This window comes from Melitaea cinxia, chromosome 18 (assembly GCF_905220565.1).
Source record: "Melitaea cinxia chromosome 18, ilMelCinx1.1, whole genome shotgun sequence".
Lineage (NCBI taxonomy): Eukaryota > Metazoa > Arthropoda > Insecta > Lepidoptera > Nymphalidae > Melitaea > Melitaea cinxia.
The window spans coordinates 8,714,903-8,737,963 of NC_059411.1; the positions used below are offsets into that span (position 1 = coordinate 8,714,903).

Genomic DNA, 23,061 nt, shown 5'->3' on the forward strand with positions numbered 1-23,061 from the left:
TTAATTTGGATAAATATACATAGAAACAATGCATATACAAATATATAAATACACATGTATATAAGATAATAAAAAATTTTCATCGATTCTCCGCTCCTGTTTCTCGTAAGGTGATTTTATATAAGTCAATATCTTTTCTCGATAAAATATGTATTTAGCACATAGATCAAGTAAAAAAAGGTAGATAACGCACCTAGAACAGAAAACTGAAGCCACTTTTTTAAAGATGTGTGAGTGAGTGAAGTGTTGACACCTTTTAAAAAAAGTCCCTAAAATTTTTATTAAACAATTAATTTAATATAGGTAAAATGGGTATGTGAAAATAAAAACCTGTTTATAGTTTTAAGTAAATTTACTAAAAATAAAAAAAAAATCGGTAGAATAATAAAAAAATATATTCGTAAGATAATCGTATGAATGGACACTTCCTATCCCCTCTGTTTATCTCTTTTCAGTTTGCAGTCGGTTTTTTTAACTATTTTTCTTAAACCTAGAATCCTTTATGTTGTATAAGTTTTTTAAATTTTTGTCGCTTAGAACTCAGAGTCATCGTCATTGTTTGCATTTTACTAATATGATGTAGTCTTATGTTCAAATATTTTTCAATCACTAATCGTATTAAATTGACTTTATGCGCATGGCCAGCATAATCGTGGTCATTTTCTCAGTCTTACAGCCGCTACCCATTCACCTCTTATTAACATATTCGTTGGAAACCTAAAACCATGAAATTTGATAGTAAAATATGGGTACCTAGTTTACTCAAATATTGTAAAAAGTTAAAACATAAAACAAACGAGTTAATAATTCATAAATATATTTTGATATTTTTATTTTCAATTTATGTAACACAAAATAACACGAGAAAAAAAACAACAACTATGTCTACTTTTTACTTAATTATTTCTCTGATTGCGTACAATTGACTTACCCACATTTTGGGGTATTGAAAAAAAGAACTACTGGCAGCACTCCCGTGGTACGTCATTTCGTGACATTGAAATTATAAGTTCCGAATAACCTCAATATTATTTTGGAATAACAATAAATTTAAAGTTTTATATGTACTTACGTGTGAAACGATATTCCTTCAGATTTTTTGTTTACTTTGGTATTGTTTTTGCACCATTTAATCACACAAGACGGCATTTTATAAGCAAAGTTACTGTATGAAGCCTCGTGACATACTAACGAAAATGAGCGTAGTTTGATGCATATGTGTGCGTGAGCGCGTGTATTTACTTGAAGGAGCCGAGTTTTGTGGCTTCACTAACAACAAAGGCCGCGCATTATCTACTTTTTTTACTATATCTATGATTTAGCACTAAAAAATTTTTTTACAAACGAGTCAGTAGATCCTGAGATAGATGTTCGACTAAACAAAATCTTCACATTTATAATATAAATATAACTACAATCAGCTAATAATATCTACAATTAAAAATTTTTCTTCGTTTATGAAGTATTTCAAAGTCAACCGTAAAATATTAAACCTAATTAATATACTCAGTCTGTTAGTATTCTTATAACTCGGACACTGTTTGAAGTACTCTTGTAAAAAAAAGCGTAAAACTAGTTAGCTACTTCTCACTACTTACTTATTTACTGTTTTAACCTGTGAAATAAATTAAATCTTTCTAGTTTTAATCTCTCAAGTAAAGCTTTTAGTTAATCTTTATGAATATAATTTAAACTTAGTGCTTTGTTTTGTATTTTGCAGTAAAATTCTATTGTGATATTTTTATTATACGAGTATATTGTATAATAAAGAACATTGCTTCGTTACAATATATTTTATAATGTTATAATTAGTTTACTATCCAACATTTCGTTGACAATTAAAGTAGATAACGATCTTCAACATACATTATGTATATTGATTATGGTATTGAAATTAATTGCAACTTTCTTGATTGATAAAAAACAAAGTATCCCACAGAACCTCCCGAACCGCCCGCAAACTTCCGAGTCCTCGATACAACATCGCGTTCAATCCGCTTACAATGGCGGAGACCTTACGACGGGAACTCCCCAGTGCTGGGTTATGTGGTCCAGTATCGGAGGCACGATTCGGCCAATCCTGATGCTTGGAGGGACGCAGATACTCACAATATCTCCGTAAATGCTCATACAGTTGACTCTTATACCGAGTAAGTTATAATTAACTTAATACATTTTACTATTTAAGTGCTTACTTAAAGTTAGTATCATTCTAAGATATGTATGACTTGAGCTCCCCGATAATGAACTTTTCAGTGAACCTCAGAGAGTTTGGAATGATGCCAACTCGTATTCCGGCTTTATAGAAAGTATTAGATCGTACATTCCACGAACACTTATGCGAGACGATGTTCCTTATAAGAATATTGAAATTTTACGATTTTATATATTATCTTGGCTAGAAATTATGACTCAAAAGTATGGATTTCTTGATATGAAGTTTGCATGTGGTAGGACGGAAGAGGCAACGATATCAGGCTTGGAACCAGCCACGGCGTATCTGGTTCGTGCACGGACGGTCACAGCGCAGTTCGCATCTGCGCATACTCGTGCGCTGTTAGCGTTGACATCGCACGAACCGCCAGCGCGCGCTCCAGCTGGCTTTCGAGCCTCGGCGCCAAGACCTTCAACTATTGAACTAGCATGGCAGGTAAGATAATTTACCTTTCTGAATTTTTTGTAATATTTTTGCACATTCATATTTTGTTTTGCTCAGTAAAATATTGTTCTAATTCTCGTGATTCCGTCTATTTCCTAAAATAAGTAATATAAAATAACATTTAAGTTATTTTGTGTTATGTTTATGACATTGTAATTCTTACATTAAACTTAAGCTCTGAATTTTTAATTACACAAGGCACCCCCAACATCAGCGTGGAACGGTGAACTGTTAGGGTATACAGTATGGTGGTGGCCTGCAGCTGAAGGCACGATGTCTGGAGGCGCCGGTGTAGGCATGGAGTTCGCAACTGTTAGAGGACATGTCACCAAGTATACTATCGAAAGTCTTGAACATTATACTAGGTAAAAAGAAAATTATTGATTATCGACTAATACTGGACCTTTAGAACGTTTTAGTAATTTTGTGTTTCGTTTTAGGTATTCGGTGAGTGTTAGAGCATTTAACAGCGCGGGCGCGGGCCCAGCTACTGCTCCTGTAAATACCCTTACTCAAGAGAGTGGTAAGTGGAAATATAATCAAAACCTGATTTAATTGACATGAACTCCTTGTACACATTTTGTTGTCCTAACTCCTCTGTCTAATACATTTTATTTATTCATTTGATAAAAAACCACTGTAGCTTAAAATTATGTTTACAATTTAGGTACGTAGGTACATATACTCATAATTATATACTTCGGTAATATTATATTTTTGATTTTCCCTCCACTAGTTTTAGTTGGTGCAATTTTTTGATAAATATGTGTATTTCTAGTGCCATCTGAAGGTCCACGAGCTGTGAGGTGTCGTGCGGTATCTCCTCAAAGTCTGAAAGTGGAATGGTCTCCTCCACCTGCGCACGCTCATCATGGAGCGCTGTTGGGATATAAGCTGTTATATCGTCCGGAGCATAGTGAGTAAATATGGTAAAATATACCCTTAATTATATTCTTAATATGATCATTAATTTGTAAATATCTCTCATAAATATCTAGTTAATGGTTTTGGTAAGGAGAAGAAATAAATCTATTACCATTTGAAAAATAAACCAAGGGACAGTCTCAATAATTCCAGGATCATTTCAATCTAGTCGTTATATTTTTGATATAACTAGCATATTTATCAGTAAAAGTTGCAGTTGTTCTCGCTTTTGAATTAAAATTTACAATAAGAAATGCACATTTATTGTTATTGGTTAGTTATTGAAATGTGACTTTATTTAAGCGAAGGCAGTTGTTTGTCGGCAGCGGTGGAGTGGGTAGAGTGGGAGGTCCGTGGCGGTAGCGCAGGTACGACCGCGGGGGCTGAGGTAAAGCGTGTAGCGGGCGTTGAGACGCTGTTGCTGGCTCTACGCCCACATACAAACTACACGCTACAGGCACTCGCATACACCGCTGCCGGCGATGGTGTGCCTGCGCATCCTATACGCTGCACTACACAGCAGGATGGTGAGCATTAATACAGCTTTAAAACTTTTAGATACTGAGTGTTTTTGGCACCCACATTAAACAAAATTTAATGAGCAAAATTAAATATTGAGTTAAGTTGTAAACTTCACAGTAACAAAACGGAAAATATACAAAACAATCGTAAAGTAAAACTTTTATCAAACAATTTATTTTTACTATTTTTTAATTCTGCACATCATTAAATTCTAGTTACCAAAGTTACCTGTATCACATGTATTACCATTATAACGCTACATGTAATTGTGATTGTTTGACTATAAAATAGTAAATAAGTTATACTAGAGAATTACACAAATTGCAAACACTTATTTAAAGTTCTATTTTAGCACCTGGACCACCAGCAGCTGTAAAAGTAATTGCAACATCTGTAACGTCATTAGCCGTGAGCTGGTTACCTCCTAGTCGACCCAATGGCCCTATTTTGTACTATACTATCTTCTATCGAGAATTTGGCAGGTATTACCTTAAATCATATTTAATTAAGTAGTAAAATTAAAGTTATTTTACCAATAAATGTTTGTTTTAGGGATCGGCCTCCACAAACTACTACTGTCCAAGCGGAAGATATTGAAATGTCAGTTGGTCTTGGAGGTTTTACGGAACTAAGGTCTTTGTCAGAAAGTGCTACGTATGAAGCGTGGGTTGCAGCACATTCTGCTGCTGGGGAAGGAGAACCGTCAGCACCACAGCCAGCGACGACTACGTCCAGGGGTAAAAGATTACAATGTCATTTGATTTCCTAGATATCTATGAATACACTAAAAACCCAACATATATTAAATTAAAAATATAGTTGACAGACTGCATTTGTACATTAAAAATATTTAATTATTACGCATTTACGAATTATATTTTGTTCTAAATATGACCCAATAATAATTTGCCTAACTGGAGTTTTCCTACTGATTCTGTATATAACAATCAGTAATTTCATTGGCTTTTAATTAAAATTATTAGATGTAAAAGGTAGCATTGAAATTGCTAAAAACAATGTCAAAGCAAAAAAAAAACAATGTGAATTTATCACTCTTAATTGATTGCAATGATATAGAAATACAGAACCAATTATGTTAATATGGATCAAACTCGTATAGCCATCAAAGAAGAAGGTGGGTGCGGATACGGTGATGATATTATAACTTGTATCAACTTATTGTCTCGTCTATAAAAATTATGCTATGACTAATACACGTAACCAGTATTGTGTTCCTGCTGGTGAGTAAGGTGACCAGAGCTCCTGGGGGGATTGGGGATTGGGTCGGCAACGCGCTTGCGATGCTTCTGGTGTTGCAGGTTTCTATAAGCTACGGTAATCGCTTACCATCAGGTGAGCCGTACGCTTGTTTGCCGACCTAGTGATATAAAAAAAAAAAAAAAAAAAAAAAAAAAAAAAAAAAAAAAAAAAAAAAAAAAAAAAACGTAAAGCAGTAACCATTAAATTCAACTTAATTATAGTGGTAATATCATTTGTATTATTCATAGCGGCAGTACGGCTCCTATCATTCGGCGTATGGGCGCGCGTGCAGTGCGGGCGTCCACTGCGCCTGGCGTGCGCGTGGCGCGGCGAGCCCGCACCACGAGCGCGCTGGTTGCGCGGTGACCGCCCCGTCACGCACGACCCCCGCACGCATCTCACGCCGCACGGCCACCTCGCCATACACGGTCAGTTGAAGCGCTTGGGTTGCGCTCGTTATAACATCTTTAAAGTTGACCCCTCATTAAAAAAAAGTTTTGGTGTGATAAATAATTCATTTATCAATAAATAAATATAATATATTTACACACATACGAGTACGTTTACTAAAATCATTATCGTACTATAATACGGATTCATAACATTTAGTTCTGCTAATAAAAATAAAACGAGATATGATTTTAAAAAAATATCATTTATTTTTTATGCATCTCACTATTGTATAATCATTATATAACGATGAATGCGTGAATGCCAGTTTTCAAAAAGCAATTGTGTCATAACAGAGGTGGACGCGCTCACGAGCGGTAACTACACGTGTTCGGCACGCAACTCGTACGGCTCAGAGGAAGTTACTTACCGAGTGGAGTGCGCCGCGCCGCCAGCACCGCCCACGCTGGCTCTAGAGCGCGTTGCTCATACATTTGCACGCCTTGCCTGGCGTACTACGCACCACCCCTCCGCACCACCTCACGGTACCACCAAAGTGCACCCAGCATACTTACTGCACTACTCGCGGACTCAATTGATCGTTCTATATAGAATCGCTAGTCATTCGGATATTCAGTCTTAATCATGAATGTATGAAAAAGAATTGTATTTAAGATGTAAAGATTGCCTTTACTTTTTCATTTAATATATACCATTTTCATAATACGAATGTTGTTAATTTATGTTTTTTCATTTATATAACTAACTTATTGAAACTATAATTATCCTAAAATTAGCATTTGACGATCAAATATTTTTTACAAGAGCCAAAGTTTGTTTCTTACGCCTATATTAATAACTATTTAATGGCATTCTAAAAAACAAGACAATTAATTTAAAAAATAGGCATAGTTTATTTTTATATATAATACATTGCGCATAAATTATAAAACAGGTTTAATATCATTAGGTTTCACAATCTTTTGGGTTCGCGTCCGAGACGATAGTACAGAGGGTTCGGAACCAACTAGTTCCAGAAGAGAAGAAGAACGTAAAATAGAAGCAGGGGGAGAGGCTGCCAGTGTGGTGCTGAGGGCTCTATCATGCGGGGCCACGTATTCAGTCAAAGCTGTAGCACATTCAAGAGCTGGATCTTCAGCACCATCTGCGCCTTTACTTGTTCGAACGAAATCTCCAGGTAAAGATAAAAATTTTAACAATATGATTTACATATGCTTTGTTACAAAAAAACTTTTAACCCTGCTACACCTAACATTTATCGAAAAAAAAAATTAATATAATAAAATATTGAGTAAAATATAACGAGAATGAGCGGACAGTTGGCTTAACAAAAATCTGTTATATTTTTGGTAGAAAAAATACGAATGTTGTTATGTAGTTGTGTTTGTTATCTATTTAAATGTAGTTGTAGACTTATATTACTTTCTCCAAATTAAAGTTTAAAAGAATTTCTAATATAAAACGATTACTTAAACATTTTAAAGTTATACTTCTTTTGGCGCGTCAGGGAAAAATTGTAAGGGTTATTTTTTACGATGCGTACGCACACCGTCTTGAGAAAAAAACGACAACCCTGAAGTTAGCTAATCAACGAAGAAGAAGTTAACAACGTGAAGTTAACTAGCCAATGAAGTATAACTTCTAACGTGCGTATATAAGTATACACAATTTTTTTGATTTTAAATAAGTAGGTATTAATTAAATTACAAACCTCAAAAAACTACAAATCTATTAAAATCTTAATAAACAATAGCTAAATTGGTCTAATATAGATCATTAAAAAGTTTTTTATTTCCACAGTGACACTTAAAATTTAAAAATTATTATTATTATTTTATTAAATTATATTTATTTGATTTTCGAATCGTTTGTCAGTCCTAGTTTGGGAAGGTGGAGGACAGAAAGAAAGTGGGGAAGAGGGCGCAGAAAGTGCAGTGTGGAGCAATAGCAGTGCGCTGGCGCTGGACGCTCGGCGAGCTGTGCGCTGTGGAGCCCGCCTCGTACGGCTGCAGTGGCGCCGTGCGGACGCCGGCCTCGTGTGGCGAGACGCTGACCTTACCTCACTACACCATCATCGAGAGGTGAATTGTTTTATATATATATATATATATATATATATATATATATATATATATATATATATATATATATATATATAATATGTAATTTTCTTAATAAATATTATTTGTAAATTTAATTTTTAATAAATTAGCTAACTAGCTGATCCCACCGCCATATTTTTTCTCAAGATGAAAATTACTATCGATTTTGATTTCACTATTATTTTAAATCTATCTTTTTAATAATTTGTAATGTCTACTTAATCACTACTTGATTACTTTGAAAATTGTTGTAACGTAAATTCTCGCCGTTTCTAATTAATTACTAGAACTTTTTAACTTCTAGTTTTTTGCCATTTGAAAATATAATCGCAATTTTTATACGTAATTGGTACTTGGTGCTTTCTAGTTAATAAAAATATTTTTTAACTTGCAAAAAGAATGCTAGCTGTAATGGTACCTATATTTCTTTTGTCATAGCATTTCAGAAATATTAATTATTTATCATAGATAATTGCTTGTTTGTAAAATTAGAATAAAAATGTATTTTTAACAGGTAGTGATAGGTGGATTAACGGTAGGAACGTGGTATGCTCTCAAATTGTGGACGGCTACAGAATCAAGTCGTCAGCAGGCTGTAATTTATGCAGCAACGACTACACATTCCGGAGGTTAGTTACAAATCAAATATGCTTACTAATACCCGACTTTTTGCTATTCTGAATTACATCACCTCATCGTTGTATGTTAATCCTGAATTAAAGACAGTAACGTAAAATAATTTGTGAAATATTAAATCATTTATCTTTATCAATACATTTATGGAGACTTATATCTTCCACGACAAAGTCATGATATTAATTTGTTCTACGCAGAACGCCTCCGTCGGCCGGTGGCGTTTCAGACGGAAGGACTTCCGCCGAGCACGGTGAGTAACGGCGAAAATGCGGATCGCGTGCTCGGTGCGTTGTCGCTCGCGTTCGCAGCGCTTGCTGCGCTCGCCGTGTCTGCGCTGCTCGTCGTGCTCATGGCAAAACGAAGGTGAGTCACATAACAAAAAACTGCGAGTATCAGCTACGACACGCAGCTATACTTTAAAAGTTTCTATTAAATAAATCAAATTACAATTAAGTAAAACAATAAAGCCCTAAAAAAAAATAAGTTCATACTTGCAATTCGTATTGGTGCAGTAAATGCTGGTATACTCTATCTAACATAAGCAGGTAAATTACTTTAAAGTCTTACTCTCATCGAGTCTCAAAGAGTAAATTTCAATATTTGTATAAAAAATGTTGTTGCAAAAACACTGCAAAAAACTTCGCAGTTATTCTTTTAAAAATATTATAAATATAGTAATGTTTTACATTAAACACAGCAAAACATAAATTATTTATATAAATACGAACAAATTACTTTTCAGATAACATATTATTAATACCATAATAAAAAACTAAAATTCTTTTGAGGCGTTATCTCATTGTTACGAGTACATGCAAAAAATTGAATTGAGAACTCCTACTTTTTTCATCCTAAAGTACTATTCAAAGAAAGGTTTTGATTGGTTTCTCTTTGTATTGCCCTATACAACTTGATGGATTTTATCATAGGCATAGGCTATAGTTAGATTAATTTCAATACTTTATATATATATTACTATATATTTTTTTATATATCACATTATTAAATTAAGTATTTGAAACAAAAAAAAATCAATCAAGATATAAAATCAAGTAAGGTTAAAAAATTCGCGTAAATAGTTTCTTCTATGTTACCTTAGGGATAGTGCATACAACAATTTTGAAACGCGCTATCCACGACCATTTGTAGCGATATAAACGCAAACTCCACGAGTCAAATGCAGCATTTGTAGACCCGCATAATTTAAACGCAAATTTTAATTTTTAACTATTATATTTCTCTGAACGTGTTCGTAAATCGCGCGTCGACAGTGAAAATGCCCTAACAGTCTTTTAATGAGTATCACAAACTAACAACGAACGTTTCTGAGTGACGTATTTAATGGCTTTTAGTTATGCCAGTGAGGCACGGTTGATTCCGCCAATATCACGCAAAGTGGAGAACACACGAAGGAGATTGATCGTCGCAGTCGAGATAACAGTCTCAATTTAATTTTGTAAACAGGCAAAATAGTCAGCTATTAGTAACTAAACTATTACAAACTAATTACACTAGGACAGATTTGATTTATTTACAACTTAATTTTATTTATTTTAAAATATTTGCGCAGAAATATACAGTAAGTACTAAACACCAACATAAACAAACATTGAACATTTTTAGGGCGTCCCCGCGTTATACTTATCACAGGGAAGGATGTCATAATGAACGTTTCTGAATCTGGCCGCGTCAATCGAATTGAAATGGAACGTTAGTGCGATCTATAAATACCTAAACATATAAAATAGTTTCTCGAATCTGTATTTGACGTGACCTTTGAAAATGAAAAAAGGGTCGAAAGAAAAAAGAACGTATTGAGTAACAATAGACGTAAATTGATTATGTTAAAATATACACGATAATGCTTTCCTCAGTTTTGATTACTTATTTATTTATTAAGAAAACCAACAGCGTTTCAGGTTAATACATACTATAACCAAATTACAAAAAAAATAAGGCCAATAACAACAGGTTTCCCTTTATAATATTTACAAGTTTAGTTACATTGTTGCATTTGGACCGATGGGATGGCGCGCTTACACGGCTAGGGATCAATTTTTTATTATTATTCAATAAATTTATACGAGTATTATATATAAAGTACAGCGTGTTTGTCCATGTTTTAATATGTATAATATATAATAATGTTTTTTATAATATAATAAAAAGTTATTTTAATATCATTATATTCATCATTATATTCATTGGATTTCTTAAAAGACGTTCGACGATTACCAATCTTACATATTTTTCGGAATTAGTAGTATCTAATATGGAGAAGGGCGGTCAAGTGGATGTTATCTACACCGATTTTGAGAAGGCTTTCGACCGTGTGGATCACGACATACTTCTATACAAACTACAGAGGTTGGGAATACATGGGGATTTGCTAAGGTGGATAAAATCCTATCTTACTAATCGTTCACAAGCAGTCGTAGTAGGTGGTTTCAAATCTAACTTCACTAAAATACCTACAGGTGTCCCTCAGGGATCGCACTTGGGACCTCTATTGTATAACTCCTACCTATTTGACATATTGGCCTGCTTAAAGCATTCCAAAAATCTGATGTATGCCGACGATAAAAAAGTATACATAAAAATAAAAAGTCTACAAGATTGCTATCGTTTTCAATCGGATTTGAATTGACTTTATGCGTACTACGCACATAATAAGATAAATGTCAACATAGAAAAATGCCAGTGCATAACGTTCACGCGTAAATTGAATCCTATAAATTTCTTCTATCATTTTGATGGTAAAATAATTGATCGTACTAACCACATAAGGGACATTGGTGTGTATTTTGATAGTAAAATGACATATTCGCTTCACAACTCAATAATCACGCAAAAAGCTTTAAAAAATCTAGGATTTGTTCTGTGCACATGTAGGCCTTTTGAGGACATGAATGCGATTGTAACTGTTTATATCTCGTATGTACGAAGTGTTCTCGAGTATGTGTGTCCTATCTGGTCCCCACAATATAAAATTTATATTGATCGTCTTGAAAGAGTCCAAAAAAAATTTATCAAACACATTCTGTACCGAAGTCGACAACCTTCCCTATCTTATTCTAAAAATTGTCACCTAAATAATCTTCTAACACTGGAGGAACGTCGCAAAATGCTTAGTCTTTCTTTATTGTATGACATTGTCCATGGTCGCGTGGATTGTCCCGAGCTTGTAGGAGCAATATCATATTGTGCACCCAAGCGTCGTACCCGACATACACCACTCCTATATGTGACCAAATGTAGTACCAATTACTCAGCCAATTCTGTTCTGTCTAGACTGCCGCGTCTGTTTAATGAGATGTGTAAGGTCATGGATATTTTCGTAAACTCGAAATATCAATTGAAAAAAAGTTTAATAAAAATTTTAAAAGAGTAAATTAGGATAAAGAGCAATCATTATAAGCGAAATAAATGTAATAGCTACATACAAGGTATAAGTCTGCATGTAGATGTTGTTGTGTTTGTTATATACTACAAAGTTTTATTATCTATACAGATAAATATAATTGCAATATCTGTTGGTATTTATATATAAAAATTATGTTACATTGGCTATTTGTATACGTTTGGACTCACTGTACTTATTCTACGTCTTGTTGTTAGTCTGTGATGCTTAGTGTGATGGGTCATGTATCTTTTATGTTACTATCCTTTATGTGGCTATCCTATTAACTTAATTTTGTTTTGTTTTTCAAGTCATTTTAATATCGGCTCTTAATACTGCCCTTTTGTAACAGAACTAAGATGTATAGATAGGAAAACCTATTACTGGCCTTATTATTGTTAACATTATGTTAAATGTCATATATATACGAATTGTAACGCTGTTGGTTTTCGAATAAAATAAAATAAAAAAATATTTATTAAAATCGTTAGATAATTAAATAGGTATTAGGCAGACATATTATGTGTGTCATCACATAGGGTGTTGTGTGGATTAGGAGTTGACGCCCTTTATTACTTACTTGAAATTTTAAGTCTTTGCTAAGGCTTTATTTTATTTTTATAATTCTAAATTAAATTTTAACTGCTTTAAATAAATATATATAATTATAGAATTGACACGGAATTTTTTAAATTAAAAACCACAAGCTTAAATAATAAAAGACGTGTGGCACTCGGGGACTGCCGCGGTAAAGCTATTGCATAGCATTTTGTATCAACTTATGCAATTATAATTATTTATTTATTTTATTTATGCAGTATTTCTTTTTCTTTGATATTAATTCAAGTTACACTTTTTGAGCGTGGTGACCGATAAGAAAACAAATTTTTTTCTTTTATTAAATAAATAAACAAGTACAGCTATTCACTGTTGTACATAAATACCTATACACCTATATACTTTCTTTTAAACAGCTGCTTATGTATTCGTCCGATTTCGGAGCAGCTCGTCTCGATTCGTGCGAGTTTCGTAGAGTCGTACAATACGTCTAATCGCACGCACATAACGCCGTGTCGAAGACTGCCGAACTGAAACGACGTTAGACGATGCACGGCCTTCAAGCCATACCTCCGTGCCCGTCGGAGTGGGGAGCGTGAGGTTTTTTCGTTATGGAATTTCTGGATTCGGTCCCCGCGCTCAAGGCCCGCGATAGAAGCTATGCAATAGCTTAATAAAAAAGTATTTTTAAGTAAAGCGGAAAATAGAATAATTTTGACAAGCACCAATGACTAATATTGATGAGATTTTATAAGATCTTGATCATATACAATAAGTATTCTTACGTATGGTTTACGTAAATTTATTTATTCTCATGATTTTGTATGTTTATCTTAGTCTTCTATATGTGTATGTGTATATGTTTTGATGTATTTATAATTCTATTTATATTTATCTACTTTTGCACAATCCCTCACTTTGTTACTAATAATCTCCTTTTACCTGAGGTTGTCTGGAAGAGATTGCTTAAAGCAATAAGACCGCTTTTGCATGCTATCATTGTAACTACTTTTTGTTTAATTTCATTTCTGTACTGTTGTTTTTTCAAAAGTGTTTAATTATATTTATGCAAGAAGTAATAAATAAATAAATAAAATAAAAATAATAATATTAATCACCGCTTACGCTTCAGCCTGTAATATCCCACTGCATGGCATAGGCTACCTTCCCCGTGCAGGAGAAGGATCAGAGCTTAATCCACCACGCTGCTCCAATGCGGGTTGGCTGATATATTTCCTGCTATGAGTAAAGCTCGCTATCGGGTGTACATGATAACAACCGGTACCGACAGCTTAACGTGCACCAATATTTACTCCGAGCGGGAATCACACCCGCGACCGTCGGTGTCAATAATGGTGTAGAGTAAGCTACAAACATCAAAAAAAAAAAACATGCATTGTCTAAATTTTTTAACAACAATCTTTTATTTCATGTATTTACTTCATAAAGCAATAAGACCGCTATTTTTAGTTAGTTTAATATTTTTCGTTTAAATAATTGAAGTAAAATCTCCATTAAAATGCTAAAATAAATAAGTAATAAAGTCAAAAGAAATGTATTTAAAATCATGAAAATATTATTCTAACAAGAAGGGTCGAGTTTTTAAAGTAGGTTAAAAGGGGATATCGCATTGTGAAATAGGGTGATTTAGCGACAGAAGCAATAAAAAAAGACTGATATTTTTATCAAAACACTGCAAAGGGAATGTCACTGCTTCTACCGGAAAGAAATTTAAATTATATACAGCAAAGAGCCTATGGCGAGGTTTCGAAAAAACAATACAAAATTGAAAATAACATTCAGATCATAGAAATAGAGCAAAAAAAAAAATCCTTATATCCTGCACACTTTCAAATGTAATTTAAAATGTACTAAATCGAGCATTGAAAAGGTCATAAACTAAAGTTTCTATATATATATTTTTTTTATTATAGGGTGACTGAGTCACTATACAATACAACCCCATATTATTCTATTGAGAGCAGAATTTTTAAATTCGTGGTGTATAATAATTGCGTATCAAAACAGCTTTCTTTGTATCTACTTAAAACCAAAAAGAGAAAATAAAATTGTCAAACGTCTCTTTAAAAACCATATGTAGGAAAATTGGTTTGCCTTGGTTTTGAATTGATAATTTACCAGTAAATTCTAAGTTCAATTTGGTTTAAGTCTAAAATAATTTGGTATGTACATTAATCTTTAAATGTTGCCATCATTTTCTCAGAATAAGCCTAGATATATAGTTTAGATAGTAATCACCTGGCATTATTCTCTACTTTTAGAATATTTAAGAATCCGAATTGTGGATAAAGATTAACCTTCGTCGGCTGTAACTATTAATTAAATATAATATACTATTAATTAAATATATAAAATTAATGTAAGTCTTATTAAGATGAAGGCAACCGAAAACTTCATCAAGAGTTTCGTATTCACTTACATTTATCAAACCTCTTACGTAAATCCTCGGTGCATTAAAATTGTATAGTACCTATATAAATATTTTGTATAAAATCTTAGTACCAAAACTTACTACAACCTGATAATTACTGCCACAACAGATAAATTATAGTATTTAATTATTAAATTATAATATTTTCTTTAATTCTAGAATTCGGAGATAAAATTGGTGCCAATCTATATAAACGTAAATATTTTCTTACCCATTTTATTCCAATTTTCCTTATTACAAGGAAGAAAGTAAAATATAGTGAGAATTGCTTTTATTTTATAGCATATTGCTGAGCTAACAAGACTGTTGCATACGCATTATCATTAAGATGGGGAAGGAGAAAGCTACTTTGAAATATGTACGTTCCCGTTTATATTTAAGTCCTCCGCAGTACATCAGGAGCGCCGGATGTCGCCAACGTTTGCGCTAAAACTTAGGAAAATATAGCCACTTAGAATGTCTGTTCTACAAGTCACATTTCATGTTGCCTTACATCTCTTCTGGAACGTGCTGGGAATTTGTGGTTTCGTATTCATTTTACGTAAAATGTTTAAATAGTTTGGAAATAATTGAAAACATTTTCAAACATAGGAAACTTTGTGTTATTACAAACATGGTAAAGATGCGGTTGACATTTATAAGGATATGTGTACTATTTATTAATTCATAACAACACATTTCATGTAGTATTGGTTGTTGTTAAGTAATTAAATTTAAAACCTTAAAACAATAATCGTTTATATTCTCAGTTTAAATAATTTATAATAAATAATATCCCAAAGTATGTATAAGAAAAAGACTGACATACCGTGTTTAAGAATGTCACTTATTTATACGTAAAAATCATATATGAATGAGTCATAAGTACCTAAAGTTGTATAACTATAACTATCATTATAATAAAAAATCATAGAATTTATTTATGTTTCGTTACATTACAATAATTACAATTTTTTATAAGAAAATTCTGTTTATTATTTAACAAAATTTCTTTTAAATATCTAAACATTTTTATAACAGCGAAAATTTTACACGACATTTTGTATAAAAAAACGTTTAATTCTGTCAAGTTTCACGAAACGAGAAAAAAGATCGTTCATTGAATTTAACTTGAACCTCTTGTTGTGATCTAAAGCTTTGTCGTACAGTCATTTTATTGCGAAAGCCAACACCGTATTAAATCGTTTGACAAATATACTCGTATTTCTTCTGTAAGCTAATTATTTCATTATTAAATTCCGTTTTTTTTTTACCTTTTTTTACCTGTTCCGTCTAAAAATTAACAATTAAATGAAATAAAATAAATAATAAATAAATATTTCATCATTACAGCCTTTATAGTCCACTACTGGACATAGGCCTCCACAAGTTTACGCCAAAAATAGCGTGAACTCATGTGTTTTGCCCATAGTCACCACGCTTGGCAAGCGGGTTGGTGACCGCAGGGCTGGCTTTGTCGCACAGAAGACGCTGCTGCCCGTCTTCGGCCTATGTATTTCAAAGCCAGCAGTTGGATGGTTATCCCGCCATCGGTCGGCTTTTTAAGTTCCAAGGTGGTAGCGGAACTGTGTTATCCCTTAGTCGCCTCTTACGACACCCACGGGAAGAGAGGGGGTGGCTATATTCTTTAGTACCGTAGCCATACAGTACAATAAATATTTACAACAAATTAAATACATCTGTAACAAACTGTATTCGTCAACCTACCGCCGAGCAGCGTGGTAAATTAAGATCCGATCCTTCTACAGGAGCGGCCTATGCCCAGCTGTGGGCTGAATCGTGAATTGTACTAACTGTACTTTGTCGTGCTACACTTGAGTGTCACGAAACTTTGACAAGAATTTAGCTATACAGCATTTTTATATTTTTCATTTCATCATTCATCAGTCATTTTAATTAATTGTCCATTTTAAATGAAAACCACAACGCATTACGAGCAAACTTTTCTTTTATCGAGATCGATATTTGACTAAAGTAGTTACAATTGTGGTGATAGCATTGTTCAATTTTTTTATCTTTAGCACTCTGCTGTCTTGCGGGGGCCAAATTGAGGAAGAAGCTCGTCGTTGCAGTCACTCCGCGGCCAGCACGGATAAGTCCGTCTGTCCCGAACAGCAGAACATACGTAACTGTCAGCACGACTACAAACATGACAAATTGTCTCCGGCCTCCGGTGAGAATTTATGTACGACATGGGTGTTTTTATTCTCTTCTTATATTAGATTCTAGAGCATTATATGGACTGCGCGTTTCTCTACCCAAGGATAAATACGAGTAGGTACTTTTTAATGTGTTTTTAAAATAGCTGTACGCACACATACGCAACCTTAAGTTGTTGTTGCGATTGTGTTATAATTTTTAAAGGTTGATAGGTCCTTGACATACATATTGTTAAGTTTAATAATTATGGCAGTCTACAAAACAATGGTGTAATACCACCATAAGTACCATACCACTATGATATATACCATACAACATAAATTTCAGACTTTGATAATACTAAGATTATTAATACGTAGTAGTCCTAAGTTGAAACACAATAATGTAAATTCCAGACTTTGATAATACTAAGATTATTAGTACGTAGTAGTCCCAAGTTAAGATCCTTAGACTATTTATTGATTATTATTTAAACGTGTAGTAAAACGCGCAGTCCGTACATATTATTAGATTTTATTTCAATCGCATGATGTATTACATCACTAATTCATTTTTACGTTTCATGTGTCTTCGACTCTATCTCGATGTGTAAGTGTATTTTCTTTCTCTCATACACATTTCCTTGTTTTGAAGGCCACTAAGCGAGCTTAATTAAAATAAAAAGGTTGTTTAATATATGCCTTTTTTTCTTGTATTCAACCTAGTAGAGGAACTGTAAGGCTATATCATCTTTATGGAGAAAAAAGATAGATTTACAACTTTATTACGCAAATGTTTTTGTTTCTCAGATTTACTAGTTTCAGTTTTCATCGAATGTTTTCTATTTTCACATAATTAAAACAAAGTTTTACAAAAACAACGTTAAAACATTCAACGTATTTATACGAATTGTTTTAATCGCTGATTTATTACTATATTTATATTAAGCACAGCTTGAAATAAATTGTTTTGTATTTATCACATAATTATATTTTAATTAAGCTCAATTTTAATTAAGCGTATCATTTGAATACTAATTCATCAATTTTTAATAATTTATGTTACATTGATATTACATTGTTGATAATCATATTTTAATAATTAATGTCGAATGAGTTTGCGTTCTGTATTTCTTTATTCCGTAATTTTGGAACTTTGAATTTCATAAATAACAAACAAAAATATTAAGACACGTCTTGGAAGTGTATTTCTGTTATACTATAATAATATATATTTGCATACACATCTATGAACATCGGTATCCTAAAATATTTCACAATATAATTATTTAATTAAAACATAAATAAGTAATTTCGGATTGCTAGAAATGGGTGGTTTGTTTGCTTTTGAATACGATAATATTGTTTTTTGTTATCCCCTGCGGTATCCCTTCATTCCATTCAACGTAAAAGGTATACCCAATGTCACAAGGTCGCGAGACTCATTATAACATTTATACAATTGTAGATAATAGTCGTCGTAGAGTCAACATCGTGCATGCTTTATTTGAAACTAAATAGAGACTAAAATGTTTTTAATTTTCTAAAATTAGCTACTATTTGTTTGTTAAATTGAATGCTGTCCTACTTTTGATATGTAAATTATATAATTATATAATAAAACAAATAAAAAAATGACTAAGGGCCAAATTCAAGAACGGCTAGGCCGTTTCGGAAATTATTTATAAATTTTCCAAATCCAATGAAATATTAAGAAAATTATGTATAAAATTGTAAAGTTCTAGAAAATATGACGATTTTATGGCATTACGTATCATTAATGATATTATTTTACTTCTAAAACAATAGATGTATATGAGATAAGTCCGTACGCGACGTTCGCGGTGGGTGGTGAGACGGCGGCTACCCTTGACCACACGCTCCAGTTTCGCACGTTCGGGCACCGCGACAACGATGCGCCACCACACAGACCCTGCAGGAAGCACCCGCAGAGGCACAGGGAGAGGGCTGATGGTGAACATTACACACCTTAACTTGCTCATCACGTTTTTTTTTTTTTTATTATTTAGCTTGTATTTATTATTATTGTAGATCTTGCATAGATTTCATGATATATAGTAAGAGAATATACAATTATAAATAAATGCGAATGAAACCACGCACATAATAAATAATTACAACAAATCTAGAAAATATATATTAATATTCGCAACAAAACAATCTGATCGAAATAATGAGTTATGCTCCTCCTGAGGCCGAAGTTTCTACAAAGTTAGTGGCAATAACTTCAACCGATTTTCAGAAATCGCGGTTGAAAAATATTTTCATCTTCAAATTTCTTTTTACTTTGTATAAAAGTTACGAAAAGAAGGCTTATAAGTTCTTAAAGCTATTGAAAAAGTTTTATAATTATAACTATTGATATATGCTAGTATTAACTAGAAACGATTTTATCGATTTCAAATTTCCTAGGTTTTTTTACTACTAGGCAGGCAAACAAGCGTACGATCACCTGATGGTAACCGGTTAGGATAGCCTATGAAAACCTACAACACCAACACATCAACATACGAAACAATTCACTTTGGGTTTTTAGTATAAATGACCCTTACAAACGACCTATCAAAATATGGAGCAGCCCGACTGGGGTACTACCTCGACCTTACAGAACATCATAGCTAAATAATACTGCTTTCAAACAGTGTTGTGTTCCTGCTGATGAATAAGATGACCAGAGAGCTCAGGGGGGAAATTGGGGATATCGTTGGCAACGCGTTTGCGATGCTTCTAATGTCACAGACGTCTATAAGCTACGGTAATCGCGATGAGCCGTACGCTTGTTTGCCGACCTAGTTATATAAAAAAATATCAAAACAAAATATAGTTAATAATTTTTTTTTGTACAGTCTAACTTACTAAAACTTATTTGTTTCATTCATAAAAATATTCTAGTTCAGTTATCTTTCTAGTCAAAACAATATAATCTTTCGTTCTTGTTTTTTTACCTTTTATTAACTTTACATACACCATCGCCTATTATACTTTTATATGCAGACTTTGTCATAATTAAAGGTCATATTAGGAAATAGGGCTCGTATAAATCATGACGCTAATTAATTGATGTCGCTTTACAACAGTGGAGAAGCATCACTCGGATTGCGAGCTACAGCAGCTAAGCCGGTATGAGAAAGTGCGACCTCGGCACTGCGCTGGCACCTCCTACTGCGTGCCGCTTTCTCATCACGGTATAATTATTTATTTATTTTTTTTATTTTTTTTTCACACACTTTTGTTCAAGGTACACAACTTAATGCTTATGTTTTAGGTAACGCTTAACTGATATAGATATATTTTTAAATAAATGTACACATAAATAATATTCACACTTAGGGTGATAGGTGACACATAATAATGTCAGACTTAGGGTGAGAATCGAACACACAATTCACAAAACAGAAAGCTGCTTTGATATAATAATTTATTAACACTGTCTAGAAACTTCTGCTGCTATTGAACTTTTATAGATATAACCTTATTTTATATTACCATAAAATAACAATATTAACATACTTCTGTTATTTAGAATCAAGTATACATAATAAATTTTCAAGTGAGCGAGGAAATATTTGAAAATATATTTGATAACAGAATAAATTAAAAACTATTTTAATAATTTAAAAATCATAAGACCTCATTTATAATAAAACTTTATTTTTTTTATGTTGTACTCATCCACCCAGCAGAATAGAACTAAGGTAGGTGCGGTCAATAAAGCCTGTCGGGTAATAAGGCCTAAGTAACAGAAACCCGACTTAAAATATTTTCCGCCGACCGAAATCACAGTCATAGGTAGCTAACCATCAAAGATGGCGCCCTAAACGTGTAGCGACTCGCTCGCCCGCGTGCTGCCCCCAGTGCAGCGTTATTCATCGTGACCGGCGGACGCTCAGCTCGAATTATAATATAACGGTCGAACCAAACGTAAGTAATTTTTAAAATATTACTCTTTTCTACAATATTTTGCAGTTTAATGTTCTATTAGGTTATGCTTTAGAGGTCTGTGTTGTAGGAATAATATAAATTAGACTGAATAATGTTATTTTAAAATTTTCTTCGCAAAGTTGTCGATGGTTAATAAGGCCTATAAAATTCGACGATAGGCCTTATTACCCTCCTTTTTTAGCATCATCAAGTGACTATTTTACTGTTTATTTTATGCCTTTAGAAATGTAATTACAACAGTTTTCTAATTGATTTATGTTTTTTAGGGATTATTTATAATCACAATGCCCCGTAAGCGAGCATTGTGGTCTGAAGACGACCTGGTGGCGGCGGTACGAGCAGTGCAATGTGGACGGCTGAGCACGTACAAAGCTGCCGAAAGGTACAAAGTGCCCAGAAGAACTATACGGAACCACCTCCAGTCCGCCAGTTTAAAAAAAAGCTTAGGCCGAAAACCTTTACTGAATGACGATCAGGAAGCTGAGCTTGTGAGCAGAATTATGAGGTTTGCTGCTATAGGATTACCTGTTACACCACTGATTCTCCGCCGGTTAGTCTTTAAATTTTGCGAGAAGAATAACATCAAGCACCCCTTTAATCAACAAGCTAAAGTTGCTGGTAAGGATTGGTTCAAGAAGTTCATGAAGAGACATCCGGATATATCACGTAGAAAGGCTCAGTTTATGAACCCGGCTAGGGCTCAAAAGCTTAATAAATTTATCGTAAATGATCATTTCCAGAGACTGAACGAAATTTATGATAAATTGGATCTCAAAACTCGTCCTGAGAAGATTTATAACATGGATGAGAAAGGTTGCCGCCTAACAATTCACCACCAGCAGACTGTTTTGGCAGAAAGGGGAGCCAAAAGAGTACATTTACAGTCATCGGAACACGCGGAAAGTGTTACCATCGCCGGTTGTATCAATGCACTTGGTACTAGCATACCACCAATGATCATTTTTAAAGGCAAGCGTTTGAAGCCTGAATTATTTGACAATTTACCACCGGGATCATTAGTAGAAAAATCCGCTAAGGGTTATATGACTAACGAACTCTTCATAGAGTTTTTGAAGCACCTAGCCCGATACAAAAGTCCAGGAAAGTGCCTCTTAATATTTGACGGGGCAGCTTGTCACTTGGACCTATCCATCGTGGAAGTTGCAGATTCACTCGACATAGCATTGTACTGCTTACCCTCAAACACAACCCATGAACTTCAACCACTTGACAAAGCTGTCTATCGGTCATTTGAACACCACTGGGATTCAGAACTTTTATTATTCATGGAACAAAATCCAGACAAAAAACTAACCAAGGCGCGCTTTAATATTATATTTACAACTGTCTGGTCTAAATGTATGACACATAACAACATAACAAGTGGTTTTAGAGCGACTGGTTTGTATCCATTTAATCCGAACGCTATCCCGGAAACAGCATTTGCTCCATCTGTATTGTCAGAAGCAGCAGCCCCTGTACTAGACGCTGTGGATGTAGAAAATTCGCCACCTCGCGTCCCATCCACGCCAATGCCCCCCGGAACACCCCAGCCATCGACATCAATGAAAGAACAAAGAATTGATCATATCTTAAAAAGACCCTCCGAAAGGTTTTACAGAATGGTTTATGGTAGTTCCAGTTCTGATGATGAGGATAATGTACCCCTCGCTCAATTTAAAAGAATATCGTTTAAGCAGCTCCTGCCTACACCAGCTAAAAATACCGAAAATACACCAACAGTCAGAAGAAAAGCCATAAATTATAGAGGAACTCCCGTCACCAAAGACCTGTTTAATAAAAATAAAAGAGAAAGAAAGACCTCAACAACGAAAAGGACTGGGAAGGCAGAGAGCACTAAAGAGAATAGAGAGAGTTGGTACTGTCATGCATGTAAGCAGGATCAAGAAGCTGCTATGAGGATGTGTTTTAAATGCAGCAAATGGTACCACGAGGAATGCATTGGTTTGACAGAGGAGGACGATGATGATTTTGAGTGTCCAGACTGTTCCTAAATCTAAAAAAAAATGTTATTT

General features: G+C 33.7%; 1 protein-coding gene across 1 annotated transcript in view; it reads left to right on the forward strand.

The window, feature by feature from the left end:
• The window catches only part of LOC123662519 (Down syndrome cell adhesion molecule-like protein Dscam2), a 33,611-nt gene that overhangs the window by 8,966 nt on the left and 1,584 nt on the right, over positions 1-23,061 (forward strand). The window contains exons 12-28 of the mRNA XM_045597362.1: positions 1,940-2,150; positions 2,455-2,650; positions 2,858-3,024; positions 3,100-3,182; positions 3,438-3,575; positions 3,910-4,110; positions 4,458-4,587; positions 4,658-4,842; positions 5,614-5,793; positions 6,112-6,300; positions 6,726-6,953; positions 7,652-7,857; positions 8,393-8,507; positions 8,712-8,877; positions 16,946-17,097; positions 18,872-19,036; positions 20,161-20,268. Coding sequence (XP_045453318.1) covers positions 1,940-2,150; positions 2,455-2,650; positions 2,858-3,024; positions 3,100-3,182; positions 3,438-3,575; positions 3,910-4,110; positions 4,458-4,587; positions 4,658-4,842; positions 5,614-5,793; positions 6,112-6,300; positions 6,726-6,953; positions 7,652-7,857; positions 8,393-8,507; positions 8,712-8,877; positions 16,946-17,097; positions 18,872-19,036; positions 20,161-20,268 — 2,820 coding nt within the window. The remainder of the gene's footprint in view (positions 1-1,939; positions 2,151-2,454; positions 2,651-2,857; positions 3,025-3,099; positions 3,183-3,437; positions 3,576-3,909; positions 4,111-4,457; positions 4,588-4,657; positions 4,843-5,613; positions 5,794-6,111; positions 6,301-6,725; positions 6,954-7,651; positions 7,858-8,392; positions 8,508-8,711; positions 8,878-16,945; positions 17,098-18,871; positions 19,037-20,160; positions 20,269-23,061) is intronic.